The sequence below is a fragment of the Cryptomeria japonica genome, chromosome 1 (assembly GCF_030272615.1).
Source record: "Cryptomeria japonica chromosome 1, Sugi_1.0, whole genome shotgun sequence".
NCBI classification, from domain to species: Eukaryota; Viridiplantae; Streptophyta; class Pinopsida; order Cupressales; family Cupressaceae; genus Cryptomeria; species Cryptomeria japonica.
Genome location: NC_081405.1, coordinates 435,488,914 through 435,514,749, shown reverse-complemented (window position 1 = coordinate 435,514,749; position 25,836 = coordinate 435,488,914). Strand labels below are relative to the sequence as shown.

Below are 25,836 nucleotides of genomic sequence, written 5' to 3'. Positions count from 1 at the left end.
GTTACCTTGTTTGACCTTGAAACCTTCTTCCTCAGGTGGAAAATGATCTAAGTTTGCTTCTTGAAGTGGTTTAAAGTTTGAAAAGAGAGTAATCTAGCCTAGAATGAGATTTTCGCTCCTAACCCTTCCAAAGGGTCCAGAGCGAAAATCCTCTTAAAGCTCATTTCCTCCTAAGATTGACTAAATTTTGATTTGCAGGGTATCTTGAAAGGAAGGATGGACATCTTGTAGCCTTTGGAAATTTTTGGAAGCATTGAAATGTGAAGGATTTTGGACCAAAAGATGAATTTCGCTCCTGACCCTTCCAAAGGGTCTAGAGCGAAATTCCTAAAAACTCTTATTTTTGCATTGAAGGAGGTCAAGTCCTTGGTTTTTTATGGCGTGGATGGAAGTGAAGTAACTTGTCTTTGCCTCTTGAGGTTGTGTTTTGAATGGGAGAAATGAAGAATCTAGCCTAAGTCAAGATTTTCGCTCCTGACCCTTCCAAAGGGTCCAAAGCAAAAATCTTCCTAAAATGAATTTCTTTCCTTGTTTGGCTAAAATTTGATGTCCAAGGCATGATGAGAAGGAGAATGAACATGATCTAGCCTTTGGGAGTGTTTGGTAGTTATGAAAATGAAGGATTTTAGCCAAGAAAGGAAATTTCGCTCCAGACCCTTCCAAAGGGTCCAGAGCGAAATCCCTTATAAGCCTACCCTTTTGACCTTTCCTGGGCTTAAAACCTTGTTCCTAGGGCGATGAAAGATGAGATTCTACCTTGCAATGAAGTTTCAAGTTGAAAGAATGATGATTTTTGGTCAAGAATGGGATTTTCGCTCCTGACCCTTCCAAAGGGTCCAGAGCGAATTTTCTCAAAACCTCTCTTTGCTATCAATTTTATGCTAGATCAAGTGTGAGCTAAGGTAAAATCAAGGAGGAGTTGCCCCTAAAAGTGACTTTAAGTTGCTAAAAACCATTTAAGATGAAGGAATTGAGCCTAAAAAGTGATTTTCACTCCTGACCCTTTCAAAGGGTCTAGAGCGAAAATCCTAAAAACCATCTTTTCTTCCAAAATTTGAGCAAAGTCAAACGTGGACAAGGGTGAGAGAAGTCATTTGGATTGCCTTAGAGTGGATTTTGGTCACCAAGAATGTAAATTTTGAAGCCAAAATGAGAATTTCGCTCCTGACCCTTCCAAAGGGTCCAGAGCGAAATTCCTAAGATCACCCTTTTTTCCTTGCAAATCAAGTCAAGATTTTGATTTTTATGACCTAGAGAGGAGTGAGGCAAGGTGTTCTAAGTCTTGGAGGTGATTTGAAGTTGAAAGGATAGGAAAATAGCCCTAGAATGAGATTTTCGCTCCTGACCCTTCCAAAGGGTCCAGAGCGAAAATCCCAAAATCTACCTATTTCTTTCAAATTTGTGCTAAACCATGCCTAGACCAAGGTGAAAGATGCCCTTGAGATTGCCCTTGAGTTGATTGTTGTCTCCAAAAATGATGATTTTAGGCCAGAGGAAGAATTTCGCTCCTGACCCTTCCAAAGGGTCCAGGGAGAAAATCCTTCAATCACCTATTTTGCCTTGTAAAATCAAGTTAAACTTGGGTTGGATGAAAGAAGAGAAGTGTTTCCTTGCCTTGTGAGGTGGATTGAAGTTGAAATGATGAAAAAATGAGCTACAAGCAAGAATTTCGCTCCTAGCCCTTCCAAAGGGTCCAGAGCGAAAAACCCTAAAACCACCTTTTCCTTCAAAACTTGAGTGAAGTCAGGCCTAGACTAGGGTGAGAAAACTATTTGCAATGCCTTGGAAAGATGTTTGACCTTCAAAAATGTGAATTTTGAGCTAAAATGAGAATTTCGCTCCTGACCCTTCCAGAGGGTCCAGAGCGAAATTCTGGATAGGTCCTGTCCCTGGGGAGAACCTTGAGCAAACTTCATTTTGATGTCTTCTTGTTGATGGTTTAAGGTATAAAAAGCTATGTTAGAATAAATATATTATGTGTCCTTAATCATCTTATGGTTTGTCTTGTAGATGAAAGAAGACCAGGCCAGATCAAGGACGACCTCCACAAGACCAGGCCAAGACAAGGACGACCTTCTCCAGTCCAACATTCCAAGGAAAGGTACATCATCCATCCTGCACATCAAAGACAAAGGAGTTTAGAGCGAGGGTCCGTTGGAGAAGCAGACAGTTTCAGAAGAGTTAACTAAAGTTAGCTTCTCAGCATCACCAAATTGAACATCAATCAAGTGTCGGACAAGGTGGCGTCCCAATCATCACTCCTCCATGTCAGATTGGTCCACCCCAGCGTGTCCAGATTCAATGTACCTGGCTCATCAAAATGGCACAAACTTTGATGTACCTACCCTGGTTATCCATTGGTTGATTATTCCAGAGAAGACATGTGTCCAAATAATGCAATTATTTCATTGGTCAGAATTGAGTTTGTTGTAACAAACCCTAATTAGGGTTTTCATTGTAAAATCTCGGCCATCGATCTCAATTTGATCTTAGCCATTGAATTGTATTGAGGGCGCTATATAAGTCCTGGCTCCTCATTTGTAAAGGCTAATAGTTAGTCAATGGTTAGCTAATAGACAATAGTTAGTCAATAGTTGATAGTAGGTGAATAGTTAGCTAATAGTGAATAGTCAGTTGATAGAATAGCAATTAGAGTAGAATAGCAAGAGAAGGCAAAGATTGTTGCCAAGATGTTGTTGTAAAAGACTTGTAAAACTTCATTGAAGAACTGGTGAAATCTATGGGTCGATTCAACAATTTGCATGGTCTTTATACTTCTCAGATTTGATTTCATGCTATTAGATGAGCGGAAGAAATGTGTTTGATTGATGGTGAAATTTGTATATCCATACTACTAGCAGTTTGTTGATTGCAGACTTGCCTTGTGTAGTCAACTGGAATCATTCAGCTTAAGATTAACTTCAATTGTCGCTTCTTCACTGATATGCATCAGCCTGATGGTGTCTATGCCTGTAGCGATGATCCGAACATCATAAAGCTTTCCTCCGAAGATCGTACTAACCTTGTGGAGATGGTCCTGAGATGTCAAAACAAGACTTAGTTAGAATTTCACCAAAGGTTATTCATTGCTCCTACATTCTTAGTGTCAGAATTAGATCCTTTCCTCGCCCTCATCCTTTTCCTTTTTTTTTTCAAGATCTAGACTAGTGAAATCCTGTGTTCCAGTAATATTCAAAGCGAATCAGAGGTTCAGTCATCAAGTGTAAGTCCCCTTGTGATTCCAGCAAAAATCACATCATACCACAGAGAGCTTATCCACGAGTAGAGAACCTACATACAAGAACCTTGGAGTTGCCTCGACTGATCCTTCGGCGAGATCTTCAGCAGTCGGGAAACTTTGCTCAAGAGAGGATAAGGTACCTTTAGGTATTTTATTCTGTGTTTGGTTGTGTACAAAATACACATCAACAGGACCCAATCTTGCCCCCTCTTGTCTAATCTTGGTCATTTTTTGATGACAGTTCCCCGATTGTTATCCTCCGCCTCTTTTTCTCCTGTGGGTGCTTATCTTCTTGTTCATATGTGTCTGCCTTGTTGGCAGTTACAGAACTCCAACACTCCATCTAACCATGCCCTTTCGATTTGCATTTGGGGCATAGAATTAGACTATCCTCCCTTTCTACCTTTTGCCTCCATACACCCCATCCAGTGTGTATTTCAATTTCCTGTGGGATCCAACGATAAGGCATTAGGTTTAGGCATATTCTTGCGTAAGTGCTGAAGCATCTATCTTCTAACTTCCTATCCACCTGGATGAGTGAGCCTATGTTTTGTCCAATCTCTTTCAAGATTTATTCTTCCCAGTATTATGTTGGTAGGTGTTGACGTGTATTTTGTACACCATCATACACAGAATAAAATACCTAAGGGCATCTTATCCTCTCTTGAATAAAGTCTCTAACTGCTGAAGATTCGCATGAAGGATCAGTTAGGATGACTCCAATGTTCTTTTGGTAGGGTCTCTACGTGTGGATAAGCTCTTCGTGGTGTGATGTGATTTGCTGGAATCACAAGGGGACTTACATTTGATGATTGAACTTCCGATCTGCTTTGCTGGAACACAGGCTCTGACTAACTTAGATTTGAAAAAATGAAAAAGGATGGGGCGAAGAGAGGATCTAATCCTAATACTAAGAATGTAGGAGCAATGATTTGATTTTTGATGAAACTCTAACTAGGTCTTGTTTAGACATCAATGGACCATCTCCACGAGGCTAGTGCGATCTTCTAAGGGCAGCTTTATGATGTTCAAATCATCACCATAGGCATAGACACCATCAAGTTGATGCATATCAATGAAGAAGCGACAAATTGAAATTGAGCTTAGGCTGAATGATTCCAGTTGACTACACAAGGCAAGTCTGCAATCAACAAACTGCTAGTAGTATGGATATACGAATTCCACCATCAATCAATCACATTTCCTCCATTCATTTAATCATCTACCATCTAGGATTGAAGACTCAACAAGAAACCATGCAAATTGCAAGAAACGACACACTTCACCATTACTTCAATGAAAATGGAGTTTGTTTACAATCGATGGCAACAATTTCTTGCCTTGTCCTCCTATTCTACTCTAATTGCTATTCTATTTCTATCTTCTAACTATTCCAACTATCTCCTAACTCTCTAGCTATTGCTAATTAGCCTTTACAAATGAAATGCCTGGGCTTATATAGTGCCCACAATACAATTTGATGGCTTAGATCAATTCAAGATCAATGGCCAAGATTTTACAATGAAAACCCTAATTAGGGTTTGTTACAACCATTACATAACTTTTAATGCTTGACCAATGATAAAATTGTATTGCTTGGACACATGTCCCTTCTAGAAAAAATCGACCAATGGATAGCCGGGGTAGGTACATCGGAGTTTGTGCCACCTTCCATGAGTTAAGTACATTGAATCTGGACATGTTGAGGTGGACCTCACTGATTGGAGAAATGATGACTAGGACGCCACCTCATTTGACACTTGTTTGATACTCAATTTGGTAGCGTTGAGAAGTTATCTTTGATTAACTCTTCTAAAATTATTTGCTTCTTCAACGAGCCCTTGTTCTAACTCCTTGTGTCCTTGATGTGCAGGAAGATGATGTACCTCGCCTTGGAACGCTGGATTGAAAGAGGTCGCCCTTGTCCTGGCTTGATCGTCCTGGCGAAGACCGTCCTTGATCCGGCTTGATTTTCCTTGATGAGATCTCCATTTGATGCCTACACAACATTTCAAAATTAGTAACATGATTTTGCAATGAATAGCATAGATTAAATTAATTTTTAGGAAACTTCATAATAAATCCTTGAGTTATTATTTCCTAAAAAAAGATTGAGCTACTGGAATTCAAAATTTCAAAATTCAAATTTTAAGGTAATGACGATCAGAATTCAAAACAAGGGATCACATCGCCATACCTCTCTTGAGAGCTAACTCTAAAATGCAAAATAAAGGAATTCGCCTAGGCAAAAATCAAAATTTGAAGCTTCAACGTGATCTTGAAGGATAATGAACGTCCTCTTTGTCAATTCGCTACCCTTGGGGATATCTTTGATGTGTTCTTCAATGTCCTTGGCAAGTTCGCCTAACTTGAAACTCGAACTCCTTTGATAATGCTTGCACCTTCCCTTTGAAATTCGCTCCTCCTCTTGAATGATAATTTCGCACTTCCTTTGTATACTTCAAATCGCACTTGATTGTAGATGGTAAAAAATGATGATGAAAAAATGAAAATTCTCACCTCCTTTATAGGCGCTTACACCACCCACTATCATATAGGCCGACTTTTGTAAAAATAAAGCAATTATAAACGATTTTTTAATAAATAAGAAAGGCCGACCTTCATAAAACAATAAAATACCAAGCGCTCTATAATAATTAATTAATTTGCCATCGTTTTTAATTAATAAACTTCGATTTTTTTTACAAGGCAAAAATTAATTAATATTTAAATGCAATATTTAAATGCTATTTTTAATTAAATTTTCAATCTTATCGAATTTTCTAGCATTTAAATAAATTCAAAAATGTGTTTGAGCGCCAAATTTTGAAGATGAACAATACATACCTCATCGCCCTGGTCCCTGACTGAGGGACAGGAGCGATCTACCTTCTTGGTCTTGATTCGTGCAATTTTGACGTCCAAAGTATTTATTTCCACGTTGAATTAGACATTTTTGCTAGGATCTTTGAGCTTGATTGACTTGTTCTTGCAAATGAATGTCCTTTTGTGGTGATATCGCCCTGGTCCCTTGGAGAGGGACAGGAGCGATCCTAGTGTTTTCTCCTTGTCCTTGCATCTTCGATCTCAAATTTCCATCATAAGGTGAATAATAACATTGTTTCTTTACTCCACGCTTGTTTTTCTTGACTTCTATAAGGCATATTTGATGTTAGGAGGAATATTGCCCTGGTCCCTTGGAGAGGGACAAGAGCGATCTCTATGTCTTGGTCTAGATTTGCCATCTTTCAATCTTTGTTCTTCGTTCATTGCCTTCCAAATAGCATCCTTGACCTTGCCTATCCTTGCCTTGTCTTGGTTTTGACGGAACATGAGTGTTTTAATGAAAATCGCTTTGGTCCTTGTCCAAAGGACAGGAGCGATATAATCTCTTTAGCTCAAATAATAACCTTTTGACATTCAAAACCCTTGTATATCATCTTCAAAAGACACCTTAGACCTTGTATGACCTTGCAAAACATTGACTTAACGTGATTTTTGCATGAATTGGCCAATATATTCAATATCGCTCTGGTCCCTTCCTGAGGGACAGGAGCGAACTTCAAGATTTTGAGCTTGTCATTGTTTTTACCAACTTGCAATTACCTTCAACGCGTAAAATGAAGTCCTTTGATCCTTCTTAGTCGCTTGATGCGTGATAAACTTTCAAAATTTATGCCTTTATGGAAATATCGCTCTAGTCCCTTCCTGAGGGACAGGAGCGAATTGGGATATTTTAGTGCAAATCTTTCAATGTTGGCGACCTTTGATGCTTTGTGCTTGATTGGAACACTTCGAAACATCCTTGCCACCTTGTTTTCCGTCTTAGAGTATCTTGAATTTGAAGAAGAGGCAATATTATCATTATATCGCCCTGGTCCCTTGGAGAGGGACAGGAGCGATCTTGGTCCTGTAGGCATCATTTCAATTTATCACCTTCAAAACTTATCTTCAACAGATTCGTAATGTACCTTTTCACTCATCCATACCTTGGAAATCTTTCAAACTTGGCAAAAAATTTGTCTAAGACAAAAATCGCTCTGGTCCCTGCCTGAGGGACAGGAGCGAACTTGGGCATTTAGGTCCCTTGTTGACGTTTCATAATCTTCAATTTATCTTCAACGGGCTCAAGTCACATCTTTTCTTGCCTTCAAACCAAAAACTTGCTTGATCTTCGTCCAGGACATGCCTTATGAAGGATTTCGCTCTGGTCCCTGGGAGAGGGACGGGAGCTACAAAGAACTTCGCCCTGGTCCCTAGCTGAGGGACAGGAGCGATTTTTACATCTTGGGTCATTCTCCTTCACGACGGTACTTCAAGTTATATTCATTTGATAAAATGCATCTCCTTGGACCTCTTCAAATCGTCAAGTCGTCAAAATCCTGCAAGGACAAAGCAATATTTGATTTTAAGCTCTGGTCCTTCACTGAGGGACAGGAGCGAAATTTGCTCTCTAGGCCAAATCGTTACAATTTTCATCAAAAAAAATCTTGGCTAAGGAAGATATCATCTTACTTAATGCTATGAATAAAAGTTAATGTCCAAAAAAAGGTCTAAAATTGTGCATATAAAGAAAATCGCTCTGGTCCTTCAGTGAGGGATAGGAGCGAATTTGACCTTCTAGGCAAAAACTTCATCATTTCGTTGTTTTTGATTAAGTCTGGATGCTCTATCATGCTCATTTCGTCCTTCACCATGCCTTTGATGTCTCAATTCGTCCAAACAAGGTCAGGAATGGCTCAACTAAGCATTTTCGCTCTGGACCCTTGGCGAGGGACAGGAGCGCTTCGCCTTGGTCCTCCTGGGAGGGACAGGAGCGAAATTCGCTCTGGTTCCTCAGTGAAGGACAGGAGCGAAATTTGACTTTTCGAACTCTCTATCAGGATAATTTTTATGGAATCTTTCTTATACTTTAAGTTATATTCCATATATACTTTCAGGATGTTTGAGAGTGGTTTCAGACCTCCAGGAGTTATATTGCAAAATCTAGTTTTTGGAGGTTTTTTCAGTTTCCAGACTTAGTCAAATTCAGGATCAGGACATTCCAGACTTAGCCAAATTTTCAGGACATTCTAGACGGACTTGCTTATCCATGTGATCACCTGGGCGACACTCAAAATGCAAAGGCTAACTGACAAAACCCTAAAAAAACCCAAAGAAAAAACCCTAAAAAGCAAAAAATCAAGGGTCCCCATTTGCAATGGGGCGATGTGTGAAAACGTCACAACAGTAGGTTATAGAGACAAATGCATACTAGTCCAACTTCCACCTTCTCCTTCCAAGGATCAAAATTAGGGAACCATTCTTTCATATATATGCATGTTTCGTCCATCATATAGGGCAAGTGATTTAACATAATCCATCTATCTCTTTGATGTAAAATTTGCCAGAAAGAAGTCATTGGGTAGTGTTTTCAATTGAATATTGATGGCCCCAATGTTTGTCACACTAGCTCCTCATCTTTCCATATGTCAGCTAGCCACCTCCCATTTTATGAAGAGCCCAACATCCTTCAACCTTGCAACTGAATTTTCTTCTAAGAAAACCAAAATGTATTTTCCAAGGGGTTTGTTTGGGTCTTGGGACTCACCTTTACGATGTGTCGTATTCAACTATGGGGTTGTCTCCAGGTGTAACGCTCCTTTTTCTTTCCATGGTCTTCTTGTTCTTCTTCCACTTCTCTTTCGGTTGGCTCATGGTTCCTTTGTCTACCAATTCCATGAGGAGTCTATGTTTGTTTGCCCCTTTTGCTAAAACCGTCCATACCTACGATTCACCATTTTGCCTTTGTAGTTAGGGTTTCTAGCATATCCTTCGTTTGCCCTAAGTTGAGCATTGTCTCTCCTTTGCACCTGGTTTTATCCTTGTTGGTCCCTTGTCATATTGTAGCCCCTTTCGACATTGTGATTCCTGTCGTCTTTGCCCCATCTACTTGATTGCTCCACTCCATTCCTCTCCGTAGGTTGATAAAATCTTGGCTCTGGAATCGGTAGATCTTCATCCACCTGCTATGACCACCATCTAGGCCACTTGCCCATATTCAAGGGTTTGTTTCTTTGTCCTAAAGGGATTCAATTTGCTCCTGTGAGGATTGTCGCACGCACCTCTGGCCTTGGGTAGAATCGCCAATCTCTATACATTGCCATTACTGAGCTTGCTCTACATTTTTTTGCTCATTCTGCAAATTAAGATAGGAGTATTATTATTAAATAATAATGATATATTTAATATAATAAATATTATATATATTAAAACTATATAAATATAAATATATTTATACAATTAAAATATTGTAATTTTATTTATATATATTTAAATATATTTATATTAGTAAAATAAATATTAATATATATATAAGTAAAACATATACTTTTTATTGTCAAAAATAAATACTTCATGATTTTAGTACAATCTTCGTGTAACGGAAGTGATATGGCAGGGTATGATTAGATGGTTCAATTTTTTTACTAGTTAATTTACACAAATATACTATGTAAGGATAATAATCTTCATCATGGCCAACTTCTCTAAAATGATGAATAATAATCTTAAAGTTTACATTAAAGATTTAAACTTTGATGTTTTGGTGCCAACCTTTGAGTTCAATTATTATGTTGGCCTAGTTCTTATGGTGGATATGAAAAACAAAATAAAAGATACATTTATCTATGAACAAAACAAACGAGAATTGGACAAAATAAAATAAGACAAACAAAAGAAGGCAACGCTTGACAAAATAAAATAAGGCAAACAAAAGAAGGCAACGCTTGATTAGAAAGAAGAAAAGTTTGGGGAGTTAGTTTTAACAAAAGGACATATCCTTTTAGAAGGATATCTCTCTTCTAAAATATGCATCTTTTCATGTGAAGATAAAGATATAAAAGAAAATCAGATTGCATAAAATTATTGAGTGTAATAAAAAAAGAATATATCAAGGGATTCGTGTCTCCTATGGGTTGGTGCCTACAAAGTTGTAACTGTAAGAACATTTTATAGATAGGCAATATTGTGCCACGGTTTTCTCTCGTAAGGGTTTCCACGTAAATATCATGTGTTTGTGTTCTTCTCATGTGCATAACTATTGATATTGAGTAAATGATATTATTGTGATTGATAAAGTTTGAAATTGGGAAAAAGTTGTATTATACTAATTCACCGCCCCCTGGACCCCCAATATAATTGTGTGTTTTTCAATATTATGATGCACAAAGACTTCATTGTCTTGAAGACATCACCACTAGATGACACACATGAGGTGAATCATGATATACAATATGATGGATCTAACTACTTCACTGTGGAGCATTTTTGCAAAGATTCACCAGCTAGATTGTAATGTCCCCTTTCAAGCACTTGTAGTATGATGTTGTCATTAGCCTATTTCTCCATGGTCATGTAGGCTAACCAAGACATTTAAGGGATCTTGAGGATATTTGGCCTAGTTAGTTTCAATTTCAGGCAATTTTGAGGTGTTTTGGTGTGGTTTTGGGATACTTACTATTTATAGTAAGTCAATTGTGCCAAGTGAGGATCATCAATGATTCATGGATAACATCCTATCAATGGTAATTGTTGATATGACTAGAGATTTTAATAATCGTTTGTGATTATTAATTTATTTATTAATAAAGATAAGTTTTAAAGTTAAAATTAAAATATTCAACTTTATTGATGTGGGGACTTAAGTTAAAGGGAAAGTTATTTAAATATTAAAAGTTCCCCTTCATTAAAGGTATTTGGAGATTTAAATATTAAAAGGGAAGTATTTCTTTTTATCCCACATTGGCTAGAGAATTATGTGGGCTCTCCTGGGAATGGTATAAAAGAATCTTGAGAGTTCATTTTCAGTATGCTTGGTTGAATTGATAATTTGTGAATTAATTGGAGAGTTCATCTTCAAGGGTTTTTGAGGACGAAATCCCTCATGGATGACATTCTTCTCGCTGTTGCAAGATACAGTCAAAGGAATTAGTGGTGTTTCTACTTTAGGAGACACATTGAGTTTGAATTGAAAGGTATTTTCAGATTATAAGTTGTATTTCCAGGTTGAGTTTATTTTATGCATGCATATCCTCTCAAGCTAGAGGAAGGAAGTCATGAGGGTTAAGAGATTTGTTGCTGAATATTTTACTTGGTTGTACCTTTATTACTGGAGTTGTAACACATTCCTAGGCCATACCATATTCTTGTCGAGTCATACTTTCTCATGCTATGACTGTACTAATCCTGCTGAGCCATACAAACTATTGTAGCCATTCCATGAGCTTCTTTCACAACATTGGCTGGGGGTGATAAGGTTTGAAGAGGAGGCGGTTGGGTCTTGTTGTGACGTTTTCACACATCGCCCCATTGCAAATGGGGACCCCCTTCTTTTTAGGCCCTCCCGGTTTTTTGGCTTGCGTTTTTGTGGTCTTCTCGTAGCAGTCTTGTCAATCTCTCTGCTTTGCAAGTGTTTGGGGGTCATATTGATTAAATCTGTTTTTTGTTTGAGCGAATTCGGCTAAGTCTAGGACTCGTTTTGTGAATTTTAGGGTTTTTGCCTTTTGTCCTAGATTTTAGGGGTTTCTATTAGGGTTTTGGAAAAACTGAACATACAATTGGAATCAGGACCCTTCAAGGAACCTCCCAGTAAAATTTGAGCCAAAACGGAGCAACTTTCTATTTTTAGAAAGTTCCTATTTTTTAGGGATTTTACTAAGTCTCGGATTGGTCTAATTTTGCCAAAAATTAAACTTACTATTTTTAGTAAGTTCTATTTTTAGTAAGTTTCTATTTTTAGTAAGTGCTTTTCTGACCTATTTTGCCCAAACCTTGACATTTTGAAACACTTACTATTTGGAAAAATCTATTTTTGGCAGGTTCTTCACAGGGAAACACTGAAAGCCTAATATCTCTGAAGACTGAACATTCCTGAAGACCATTTCTAAATCCGGAAGAGTCAGAAGGCAAACAATTTGGGTCAAAAAATGGTTAAGTTTGGAACTCCTATTCCAGAAGAGGAAAGCATGCAAAATCATCCAAGTCCAGAAATTCACATCAATCCACCAATGTCATCCTGATCCAAAAATGGCCTGAAATTTGAGTAAGTCTAGAAATTTGGAAGATCTTCCAAAATCCAAAATTTGCATTATGATTCCTATGGACCTGAAACCACTCTCAAACATCCTGACAATATATATGAAATATAACTTAAAGTATAAGAAAGGAAAAAGACATATTGAAGATGCCACTTATACTTAAATGTTATATTTCATATTTATATATCTCCTGACGAAGAGCCTGAAATGATGGAAAAATCCATGAATCCATGAACAGGGCCAAAATGCGCCCAAGACTGGGCTGGGGCGCTAATTTCAAAAATGCATTCACAAGTGGAAAAATCCACTAGTCCATGGACAGGGCCAAAATGCGCCCAAGACTGGGCTGGGGCGCTAATTTCAAGAATGCATTCACAGGAGGAAAATTCCATGTATCCATGGACAGGGCTAAAATGCGCCCAAGACTAGGCTAGGGCGCTGAATTCAAGAAGGCATTCACAGGAGGGAAATCAATGAACCCTTGGCATCGTGAAAATTTCACCCAAGCTAAAAATTGAAATTTTACCTAAGGCACGGAATCCAAGGAGTCAAGGAGGAATAAAAAGCAGAATTCCCCTCGAGCAAATTTTTGATTATCCTATTTTTAGACACCAAATCCCGACCAAATGTGGAAAATTTTATAGATTCAGAATCGGGGTGAAATTCTTCATCCAATGAACCTGGCTCCTAAATTTTAGGAGGATCCCTAAAAAATAGGGATGTTGAAAAAGAGACAAGGACAATTCACAAAGTAATGGAAATTCCTTCCTTCAGGACATAATTCCAGGAAAGGTGAAAAATTGACTAAGTGTTGGAAGTTCCTTCCTTCATGACAGAGTTCCTGAAAAACGTGAAAATTTGGCTAAGTGTTGGAAATTCCTTCCTTCACGACGTAATTCTTGGAAATGTGAAAATTTGGCTAAGTGTTGGAAATTCCTTCCTTCAGGACAGAATTCCAAGAAAGATGAAAATTTGGTTAAGTATTGGAAATTCCTTCCTTCGGGACAAAATTCCAAGCAAGGAAGAAATACAGCCAAGGATGAATTGAACATAAAATTTCTAAGGCAAGGAAGGAATCAGGGATGAACTGAACAAGAAATTTCCCCTCCAAGAAAAAATTTGAAAAATCCATTCTCGGGCATCAAATCACATCCAAATTTCAAAAGTTTTACAGATTTGGATTCATAGGAGAATTTTCTCTCTCCTGGACCGCGGATCCCTAATTTGGAAATTTTCCTAAAAAATAGGAAATGTGCAGAATTGATGAAAAACCTTCTCTGAGCAAGGAAAGTTGAAGAGACTTCAAGAAAATTCTTCCTGAATCAAATTTTCCCTCTCCAACAATTCCAGATGTGCAGGAGCAGATATACGATGGCGGTGTCCACTTGCATGGCGAGGATCTATTGAACACATGGCAGTAGAGTGACGCATTCATTACCGGAATATTTGACCAAATGGCGACCCGGTCATTGCATGTTGAATTTATGGCAGATTCCTTTTGCATGCAGTCGCCGCATGTGGAAATGATGGATCATTTATGACATAGTGGGGTGATTTTTGCATGGATGAATATTCAACGCATGTTGGATGAATTTGAAGGAGGTGGTGCATTTAATGCGCAGTGGATGCTATTTTGGGTACTTTGAATTAATTGTATATGGGCATGATGGGTTATTAATTGGAGATTCCCACCTTGTTGCATCATGTGTGGAGAATCTTTTAGGGAAAACCCTAATTAGGGTTTGCACGTAATCATGGCCCGAGGCCTATATAAAGGGGTGACCCCCTCATTTGAAAAGGGAGGGAGCTTTGTATGAAATTGTTGCGATAAGTTTTTGAGAAAATAATAGTGAAACATTGTTCTCTGATGGTGTCCACTTGAGTTATTTTTTCAAAACTTGCATGGTTTCACCTTCCTCACTTAGGTTAGAAGTAGTAAAGTGCTTTGATTTCAATGGAGAATGTAATGGTGTCTGATGAATTTCCATGGTTCATACTTTTTGTATCTTGCTGATTGTAAGTTGCAGTGTAAAGTTAGCCTGAGCCACTAAACTTGTGCTAAGTTCGGTTGTGGACAGTCGTTTGGATTGCGCCGTTTTGGGTGTTCAAATGCACTTTCTCGATTTGAAAATCCTTCAATATCCTTAGAAGATTGCACCAGTTCTTGCGGAGTTATAGTTGAACTTGGCGAAGCAGAGCTTGGTTTATTTGGAATTTGTCCACCAGAGCACTATTCATTGTTATCACTGCCCTTAGGAGTAGATATAGATCCTTCTAACCCTTTCCCCTTTACTTTCTGTTCATTTTAGTTCATTCAAAGCAATAGCAACGCAGAATTGCCATATCCGATGATGGAGTTCCAGCCACAACAAAGAAGTGAAAGAACGATGCACACGTAAGGCCCCTTGGATTACCAGCAATCACATCAGCCAACTGAGTCACGTCCACGCATTGAAGGAACCTTGGAGCGATTGTTTGAACTTCTTGCAATCTTAGCATGCAATCGTACTTTGATCAAGAGAGAGTGAAGTGATCGTTAGGCAACTTTATTCTGTGTTAGACGCGGTCATAAAAAACACGTCAACAGGTCTGAAGTTCAAACTGTAAATTGAAGGTGGTATCACAGTTATTCCATACAACCGTACCAATTTTGAGATAAATGAAGGTTTAGCCTAGGATTTAGGAAGAGTTAATGCTGAAATATGGACTAAACTCTACATTTCCAGCGTAAGCACTTGTATTGGTATGTTAAATTGTTTGTAATCTCTCTTATTTGGAACAAAATGGCGTTTTAACTGAGTTCTAAATTTCTGGAAAATATTTGATGAGTCATGTTTGTATTTCATGCTATATAAATGTTTCTATTCATGTCTATATTTGCAAACCTATTATGATAAACCAAATCAGAAAATAGTGCATTTAAATCAACACAAACTTCCAAGAATCAGTCCAAACTCAGAAAAATCTGACTACAAGGTGAATGCATGCCAAGTATTTGACAAAATGCGAAACAACTCAAACTGAAAAAACACAGGCCAAATTTAGTAGATCAAACAAAGTTTGTGCCAGTCCTTTGACATGACAGACTTTGGACTTCTGCATTACTGCTTAGGTGTTGAGGGTTGGCAGACAGATGGTAGTATCTTTATCTCTCATCGAAGTATGCCAAGAATCTACTAGATAAGTTTTGGATGCATGATTGAAAACCTACATCTACACCTATGGAGAAAGGGTTGAAGCTGTCAACCAACTTGGATTGACCTGTGGTGGATGAATCAGCGTTCGGGCAACTAGTGGGCAGTCTCATCTACCTCACCGCCACTAGACCTTGTTGCAGATTTTGTCATTGATGTAAAGGATGGTTGTCATTATTCAATAAATGAGCTTTTGGAATGAAAAATGTGTTGAGCTGCTTGCGCTCCTTGTCTTCTTGGTTGAGTTGCCTACTTGTCTGCTTGAGCTGCTTAAGCTCCTTGCTAGTCTACTTGAGCTACTTGGTTGATTGCTTGAGCTGCCTGGTTGGTTGCTTGAGCTACTTGGGGGTCTACTTGAGTTGCTTGAGTGTCTATTGAGCTAGTTGGGTGTCTACTTGAGCTGGTTGGTTGTCTGCATCAGCAAGCTACTTGTCTTCTTGTTGTGCCATGTGTTAGATATATACCATGTCATCTTTAAATTGTCAAAGGAGCTTTTAATATGTGTTTTGATAACGATTATTCAGAGGGGTTGATATTTTTTATGAAGTTTAATGCGATGGGAATTTATCAACATATTAATTTTTGGAGTAACTTATTCATCCTCTTCTTATGTGTTGACTTCAGATTCTTTGTAACACCTTAGTAAATGAGGGCGGTTTCAGACCTTTTGTGGTGATGACTATTCGTGGCGTTTCTTTTTAAAAGCGCTGAGAATTATTTATTAATATGGAGCATCGTGGCCCTAACTTGGTAGAAGTGTAACCAAAATTGTATCTGCTCTTTTAACTTTGGTAAAGCAGAATCATTTCTATATACAAAAAAAATTGGGCGAACAATTTTTCTTTTGGATGTGTTCGGTGAGCTGAGTTGGAAAGTGATGTTCTGTTGAATGGGCATTCAAAATACAGTTTTTTTTTTGGTTAGTGCATGAGGGGTGTTTTGAAAACCGTAGACGTTGTGGTGAAGGATGTGATGATGCTTTTTTAACGTGGATTTGGAAGTGCTTATCAGCACATATTGGGGGTGGCTTATTATTTTTCATGGTGAATGTTTCTAAGGAGCTTTTTGAGTCAATTATCACTGGATGTTTTTCTATCAACTGTGATGTTGAAATATTGATTTTGGTGAGTAAGTTGAGGGTGATGTGAAGCTTTCTCCTATGTCTGTGACGGATTTCATGAGTGTTGGATGTAGACATTGAAGGTAAAAACAACTATTTCTTTTGTGCATAACTGTTTTGGGGTGTTGCAATCCTTAATGTTTGAGTTGTGAAATTTGGATAGTGTTGACAACTATGGACTAGAGTGAAGTTTATCCATTGGCAGATCATATTTGGTTAAATAATGAACATATCAGCAATAGCTGTGAGTGCATAGAGTATTGTCATCTTTTAAAGGTTGAGTCAGGTGGATAAAAGGATGAAGATGTGATCTTAGTTACAGAGTGCTGAATATTTTTTCTAAGCATTTTTAGTCTTGCTTCTGAATATTTTTTCTAAGCATTTTTAGTCTTGCTTCTGAATATCTTTTATATGGGACATGTTGTATATTTCTTTCTCTTGATTGAATTATGTTCTCAAAAAAGTTTATTGAATCTTGTATTTGAATTTTTACACAATCTGGAATCGGTGCTTCAGTAGAACAGAGAGTTAGTGCTCTCCATTGTAATTCGGGTTGGTGCCCATTTATGTTAACGAAAGCTATTTGATGCCATGGTTTTTTATCCGAAAAGGTTTTCCACGATAAATCCTAGTGTTTGTGTCTTAATGGTTGTTCTCTTTATGCTTTATGTGGTTTGATGCATCTATTGTTTTAAAAAGTTCTGAAATGCTAATTCATCCCCCCTCAGTATTTCCTATGTGCTTCTCAGACCTGGCCTCAAATATGTTGTAAGCTACATCTTTCACTTCATGACAGCCCCAAAAGCTGAACACTGGGTTGCAGCGAAGCGTATGCTGAGATATGTGAGGGACACTTTTGACTTGGCATTCTATATGGTAGAAGCAAAAAATCCTAGACTCATCGGTTTCACAGACTCAGATTGGCCAGTTTTTGTTGATGACAGGAAGTCTACATCTGGGTATGTCTTAAGTCTGGGCACTGGTACAGTCACATGGACTAGTAAGAAGTAGCAGGCAAAAGCTCTTTCCTCAACCGAAGTAGAACTTTGGGGAATCGTTAAAGCACCTTGTGAGGCAATTTGGCTTCAAAGGATGCTTTTTGACATGCAAATGTCTCAAGCAAGTCCTTCACCCCTCTTTTGTGACAATCAAGGGGTGCTCAAACTTGCCAAAAATTTAGTTTTTCATGAACAAACCAAGCATGTTGAGTTTCATTGTCATTTCATCTGACATTTTGTCGAAGATGGATGAGTTTAGTTGCAATATGTTCCAACTAAGATCAAACTGCAAACATCCTCACAAAGTCTTTGAGCTTGAACAAGTTTGTAAAATTTAGGGGGCAACTTGGTGTAGTTGACAGATTGACCATTAAGGGAGGGTATTAGATTAATATTTGCATTTTTAGTAAATAGTCAATTATGTATTATTAATTAGTTCAGAATGTTTCTAAATTTGCTTTCAGTTTTCGCTTGTTTCTTTTAGAAACGATGCTTTGTAATTGCCTATATGTACATTTCATTCTTTGAATAAGATTAAGCAATTACCATTGTTTAACAGAAAATTGCAAACTTTGGGCATTTTCTTGTATTTTATTTTAACTTTATATAATAAATATCATATGCACATTGACTATGAATTATGAAAGTAATTAAATTTTGTTAATTTGTCCAACTCTCATATGAGCTCTCAATTCAACTCTGATGTCATGTAATAAAGATCTATAATGTATGTGATGAATTCTTTATCAATATATCATATAAATATTTGAAAATTTTCCTATATTTTAAAAAATAAGTTTTTTTTTTTTTAATAGTTCTCCCCTCTGTCACCCCCTATTATCGCCTAAAATGGCTTCCAAAATATCTATCCCTGAAACACATCCCCCATCAACTCCCGTTGCTTCTTGGAAACTTGGTCTGGCATAGTTAATTATGTCTTTATAATTGAGTCAGTGAAGGATGCATATTAAAGCTTTAAATCTTTAAAAACCTCTATATTTCATGTTTTTTTCAATTTGCCAAGTCTGAATACCAGGAACAAGTTTCAGTAAAATATCAGCCAATTGAGTCCAAGTCTTGTAGCTGGGTGCTTAAAATAAAGTCAATCTGAGTTGCAGTTAAAACTTAGAATCTGAAAAAATCAATAACAAAGTTCTTGATAGACAAGGAACTGCATGAATCCTACTCTACATAACAAAATAAAATAGAAGAAAATACTACTCTCATACAATTATTTGCATTATATGTACACATGCATCTTGTCTTGCTTGAAATTGTTGGATTAAAAATGAATTTTCTAATTCAGAAATGTTTTCCCACTTTGGAAAGTTGAATTAAGCTACATGATTCTTCATCAAAAGCAACTCTCTTCAAGTAATCTCAGCTAAACAATTAAGATTAGTTGTCACATTTGACAGTGGCTTCCATTTCATTTTTTCTAGTCGCTTGCACCAACCTGCTGTACATCAAAATTGGTGAGAATGCATATGTATTTCCTGTTTTTCAAAGCTTTTATTAATGCTCCTTGCATGGACGATAATATCAAACAATCTTCATTGAGATACTCTTAGTGCCACGATGGAAGAAGAGATTCTTTGCACTTAATTTGACAAAGCTTATGCTTCTCAAAACAGAAATATGAAAAAACTGAACAATGCACAAATCTATACAGCTAATTTTTAGAGGAAATGTAATTGCAAAATAAAATATATTTGTAAGTTTAAGTCACAAACACACATCATGTTTGGCAAAGTCATTCCATTTAAAATAACGCCTCTAGATGGGTATAAGAATTTGTAATTTGTGTCAATTTTTTGTACATGTTAAGTATTTACACCTCTGCATTTGAGGGAATTCACTTTCCTTTCCTACACAGAACATTGACTTCTCATCCTCGGTTGGAAAGATTTTTTTCTTAAAATGACATCAATATCCGTTCAAAGTAAAAAAGCATCAAACAGCTTCATTTGGATTGAAGATATCAATATATGATTAAGCTGAGACGAGTGTTTCCAAAAGGTATTCATGAGACAAAGTACTTCAATCTAGATGTAACATGTGTTAAAGATATGTGATTCAATAATATTATCTGGCTTTGAGCATAGGAGCTTAAAAGGTTCTGGTTACCTTTTCAATTAGACCATGCACCCCTGGATATGATGGATCTGAACTTGTTCCTCCTTCGGTCTGAATTATGTCTACACCTTCTGTTTCCAATGATTCTGCTAAAGTCACCTATTGTCCAACAACTTGGATTGTCATAAGAATTGAAGAGAGCAATCTACTAGAATAATGAAAACCAGTGCCACACAAGTATCTGAACAGAAAGCTATAACCAAAATTTCTTGGCAATGACCTGGTCAGTAAGGCTCAAAGTATGTGGCACAGTGACAGAAAGTACAACAGATGGAAGCAGTTGTCTAGTCTTCATTGTCAATTGCAATATCTGCAGGAAAATAGTTAATACTTACACCACAATTATCATGAGATATACATTTAGATATCATATTCATCTTGAAGATGTCAAACTACCAAATATTTGTCTGTACGGTTACCCAGGTTTACCACTCCAAGAAAAAAGCTGAAATAATAAGAATATCATAATTCCAACAGAACATAGCAGGTTCCTCGAGGCCATAAGAACCATTCTATAATCATGAAATGAGTTGTACAGATAAATATGTGTATCATGGTTCTATTGTGCATAGACAGAACAAAGTCTATAGAAGGTTTTCTTTGGAATAAAATGCAAATATATTGACTTCAAAAGAAAATAAAACAGAACAAAAAGTATTTAGAATTGTCAAAATAGATTACCAAATACAAGAGCTGGGAAGAAAAAGATATAAGAAAATTTGCATGCTTTGCAAACTTTCACATTAGACTAAAACTGAATACCATTATCCTTTTTCTTATCCTACTAAAAGCACCATCAAAGGAGCTATGCATGTGGCCTCAAAATGGTTCATTTAAAAAGTAGGCATCAAATATCTAGGAATTGATGCACTTGTATGCATGTTTACAAAATGCTATTCAAAAAGAAACAATCAAAGAGAACCCAAAAGCCCAAGCTTGACAATTGTCATACAACTCTACCAAGCCTGGTCCAGACTATCTATCCAACCTTGTAATCTCCTCTCTTGTAGTCTTAAAATTTCATTGACATGCGAAGGTGTAGGCCTGTACAATATAACCCAGATAGATATTCCATCTTTTCTTTAGTGGTATATATAGGGACAACATGAGTAGCTAGGCATTTGAAAGTAAAATGGCCTAGGTAAGAGACCAAGAAGTTTCCTGCATTCCTCTTTTGTGTGATATCAGTTAACACAAGTCTTTCAAGGGCCTCAATCTATTTCTCAGCTATCTCCATTCTTTTTTCTGATATTACAGGTCATTTTCTGATCCATATTAACTCCTAGCTTATGAAATTTAGAAATCAACCAGAATTTTGCAATGTCCCCAGTTGGAAATCCTAGGAAAAGGATGCAATTTGTTTTTGTATTTTCCAATTAAAGAAAACTGAAATGAAATGCAAAATAATGTAAACCCTATGCTACTATAATAAATTTTCAGAATTTAATTCAACACCTATCACCAAAAAAATGACAAATAACACTAGTTGATTATACTTCAAATCTGCCCCAGAAATAACAGTGATTAAGAATTAATTATAGTTTTGGAGTATTAATTAAAAAATTCAAATTTAAGTGGCCAACAAAACCCTTAATCAGCAATAGTGAAATTGGTGTTAGAGGGCAATTTTGTCCTTAAATAACAGTCAAATTCAGATTGTATCAAACTCTAGAAATTGTCTGGGTGCAAGACAAGTTCAAGCTCAGAGCTTGGGAGTCTAAGTCTGAGACTCGGCCAAACTCGAGGTAGCCAGCTCAGGGACTCGCGAGTTTGGCAAGTCTTGCAGAGTACTTGCTGAGTCTTAAAACTATGCATGAGATACCTGTCAACTATATAATACATGCACCACCTTGCATGCAAATACATAGTAGTTTTTCAGGTGATTACCAAGTGGCAATTGTTGAAGGATCACCTATTTAATGGCCTCATTAGAAAGCATTAGCTTGTTTTGACACAATATGGTAGATGCTTTTGAAATGATACCTGAGCTTTCATGCATTCAATGATTACAAAGATTAATGAGTATAACTGTTCAGTCCTATGTAAAGGTTACTTTTTGTTAATGGTGTTCCATAGTTAGCATGCATGTTACATGTAATGTCCCCATTTTAGGTTCCTCTAGCACTACAGTTGGCTTTGAACTTCTTGGTGGGTATTTGTCTTGCCCAAGGGTTTATTTGATGTTCTTACCACTGAACTCAATTAGTCTTGACACTTATGTCCCTTTTGGGGGTGATTTCCGACTTCTGCTGTCTTCTCCAAGAATATTGGAGAGGGAATCTATTTATAGCAAGTCACCTAGTTGGCATTGTTTCTCATTTCCCATCATCAGGATCTCTCCAACGTAGTCAAATTTCAATTCCGATGCTTTTTGACAATTCCGCAAAATGGGTGCATTAATGGCTTGATTTCAGTCATATTACTAAGTTTGTTTAATATTATTTAAATTATTTAAAATGCACCTTAGAGTTATAGCTCATCAAAACCAAGATAAAATGTTTTAAATCATGGATGCAAAAAATAAGGACCTCGCATATAAAAATATTATTATTTTAATATTAATGTCTTTACAAAGCTATAATGAAGTTTTAATTAAAAAGTGAATTTTAAATTGTGCTTTTTGAAAGTTTGGTGGTAAAAAGTATAAAAGGCATTTCAAGGACTCATTTGGCATTATGTGGATTATCACATTTTCTTTGGTGAAACCCTTGGGGTTTGAAGCTTCGACTCAATTCAACTCAACCTTCTAGAGGACGAAAACCCTCTTAGAGAAGAAAAGTCATAATGGTGAAAGATCCACCCTGGTTATTGCACTGACATCCATTTCAGAGTCTTAGTTTATTCAAAAAGGTATATTCAGATTTGATTGAAGTTTATTTTGTGAACTATTTTTGAGATTCAGGATAGAAAGAGTTTTTTTAGGGTTTGGAGTCTTTGGACCAAGAAGATATAAGTTTGGGGAAACAAGAATTTTTCTTATTTCCAATACAAAGTTAGGCTGAAGTTTATATTTGGATTTTTTTCTTAAGGGAGAGTAAGATCTGAAGGTATAAGTTTAGATGACTCGTTTTGCATAATCATTTGGTCAAAACGGGTAGATGCAATTGCATCAAGACCCGTGGCTTTGTTGGAGGATTTAGAAGGCCTTTGGATGCTAAATTTGATAGTATTAAGGCATTTTTGTTGTTATTCTATCTCCTCTTGGCTGTGGAAGATGAGTCTGAAGATAAAGTTGTGATTTTTTGAGTTGGGGACAGCTTTAGAAAGAATTCACAGGTTAAAGATGATTGGCTAGGTGTTAGAACTTAGTGCTTAAAGACAAACAAATTAAGAGGTTGAACCAGCTTATGTGGGATTGTAAAGAAGATTTGACAACAATGCAGCTAGTTGAAAAATAAGATATAGTTCCACGGAGTTTCTTGACGGGGGGATGGTGGGACGGTTTTCGAGGACTAGGGGACCAAGGGCATAAATTTGGGGATAGTGAGGGGACGGCGGCGGAGCTGTGGTGGGGGGGCAGTCCTAATATAAAAATAGAGGTGAATTGAAATCTTCAAGGCAAAATCTGCAATATAACATCTCTATGAGTGCCCCATGAAAAGCCAACTAGTTTTCACGAAGTTAAAGGTTGCAATCAATATGTAATAGCATGTTCCATATAGCAAGTGACTCGGCGGCATCCCTGGCAAGGGTAGCGGAGGTGGCAGAAGTGGTGGTGCTATGTGTTGACGTGGCTAAAATCGTATTGCTACAACTCTCTCTGGCCAACGCAGAATAGAATGTTCTTGCTGAGTATCCTATCCTCTCTTGCGTAAGGAATCCCTAATGTTGTTTTAATTGATCAATGGGGATAACCTCAAGGTTCCAATCATCAGGTCATGACTGCGGGATAGCTCAGTGATTTAATGTGTTTGCTAGAAACACAAGGGGACTTACGCGGTTAGACAAAATTAGCTTTTGATAGCCCCTAAGACTCTACAGTCTTGACTTCATCAAATTGTTTTTTAACATGATGATGTTTTGGACTTCAAATTTAGATTATAAACAAAAAAAAAAAAGGAAAAAAGGGGAGGTAGAGGAAGAAAGAAACTAACTAATTTATCTAGAACAGCATATTCAAGTGAATAGATGGAAACCTTTTAAAAACCAGATTTAACTTTGACAGCTAATATAGCACAACTATGTAAAATCTGATGCAATCTTCAAGGGAAACTAGATTTCAAGCTATTAAACATGAATACAAAGCTTTTACATCCATTCATTCAACATTTAATAACAGAACTAAGCATTTATCTGAGTTCAAACTAACCATACAGGTGGAATGGCAATCAGGTAGTCCTTAATGATATGAACAAGATTTCTATCAAATATTGACCTGAATACACTATCTGAAAACAAAATACATAGCATAAATTTAAATGGTGAAGAAGGAGACCATGCACTCACATGAAATCATGAAAGCTTTAACTTCCATTAATTCTGTATAAATTTCAGCAAAGTTTCTGCAACAATTCTAGAACTTCTTACAAAAACAAGGGAACTACAATCCCTTTAAATAGATTTCCAAAATTGGATGAATGGCCCAGATTTAACCTTACAAGTGGCACAAATTCATCCTCCAAGGAATGGTTGCCCATACCTATCAATAAGGAACAAATATCTCCTTACCAACTACCAACTAACTAATAACTACCCAACATAAAGTTGCCCCCCAAAAAGTGCATCTGCACAGAGCTCAAAATTTGCAATGAACTTGGGTAGTTGGAAAGAAATAACTAACTCTGGAAATGCACTTTTTCTTTTCCCAAGGTAGATTCTTTTTCCAAAAATTCAATTTCCCCTTTCAAATAAGCCTTTCCTATGTCCCGGTTTTCTGCACGCTTTGCCCAAACATATTCTTGGAACCTTATGCACATAGGAAACAATTCCTTACTAGGAGGAATGGGAAGATTATGCATTCTGAAATGGGTTCCCTCACGATAGTTGTCCACGACTCTAAGCTCCTCGAACCATTCTAGTCGATGAGCTTCCACGTGCAGCTTGTTGGCGAATTCTATGTCCTTCGTTGAGTATGTAGTTTTATCAGTCTTTAACCTGTCATTCCAACGTGATACTACATCGCCACCCTCCATGCCATCCTTCCAATCGGTGACCAACGCCCTGAGGATATTTTCACCGATATTCTCGACACTAGATAAGGCTTTCTTGCATTCCTCCTGTACTTTGCCGATGTTGCCCTCCATGTTATTTTTCATGCTAACAATCCAGTACCACTCTTTAAAAGTGTTGATATTATAGGGATCAAGGATTGTCTAAAGCGCGGGAATCCGAGCGTGAGTCCAGAATAGATCCTTCATGATGGGTAGAGCCATACCAATCGTCTCCTGGAATTGGAAGTATTCTTTCTCAATCTCTAGCATCTTTACGCAGGTTGACTCTATATTGATTGCCATGTCGCGTACATCCTTCATTATCATCTCCCCTTTAGCCTTAATACCCTTGATCCATTCTCTAACCGCCTTGGATATGTCACGCACTCCTTCAAACTTAGTTGTAGTTTTCTATGCCAATGCCAATGGAGGAATGTGAGATTCAGCAGTATGTTGCAGCGGCCTCAGCAAGTGATCTATATATGCCTCGGCTTGCTCAGCACGATCCCGATAAATATCTCGTTCAATGGTTATCTCATCCAACTGCCTAAGTATGTTTTGTATAGAGTCCTTGAACTCTTCCCTTTCCTGTTCCTTGGTCGCCTTCCCCAGTGGGATAGATGTAATGCTATAATCAGCCAATGCGGTCTGTTCTGCTGGTTTTTCCTTAGGCGGAGCAGCAATATGAATCGTCTGATTCCTTTGTTCATCCTTGGTGATCCTGGAATAGGTTCTCGGTTTCTTCTTTCCTTTGGCCTGAGATTCTCCCATCTAAGAAAATATGTCTTCTAGGTTGATGGGCGGCTTGACAGTTGATTTCCACTGGGCCCAGGCTAGCAACCATTCGTGAGGGATGGTTTGTCCTGAGGTGACTACCAATTCCCACTCTTGTCCTCTGAATGCCTCAGTGGACTCACTGC

General features: G+C 37.4%; 1 protein-coding gene across 1 annotated transcript in view; it reads right to left on the bottom strand.

The window, feature by feature from the left end:
- LOC131064846 (uncharacterized protein ycf23) overlaps positions 1 to 25,836 on the bottom strand; it is a 189,738-nt gene that overhangs the window by 64,951 nt on the left and 98,951 nt on the right. The window contains exons 6-7 of the mRNA XM_057999142.2: positions 19,987 to 20,076; positions 19,758 to 19,865 (exon numbers count right to left, since the gene is read on the bottom strand). Of these exons, the coding sequence (XP_057855125.1) occupies positions 19,758 to 19,865; positions 19,987 to 20,076 (198 nt within the window). The remainder of the gene's footprint in view (positions 1 to 19,757; positions 19,866 to 19,986; positions 20,077 to 25,836) is intronic.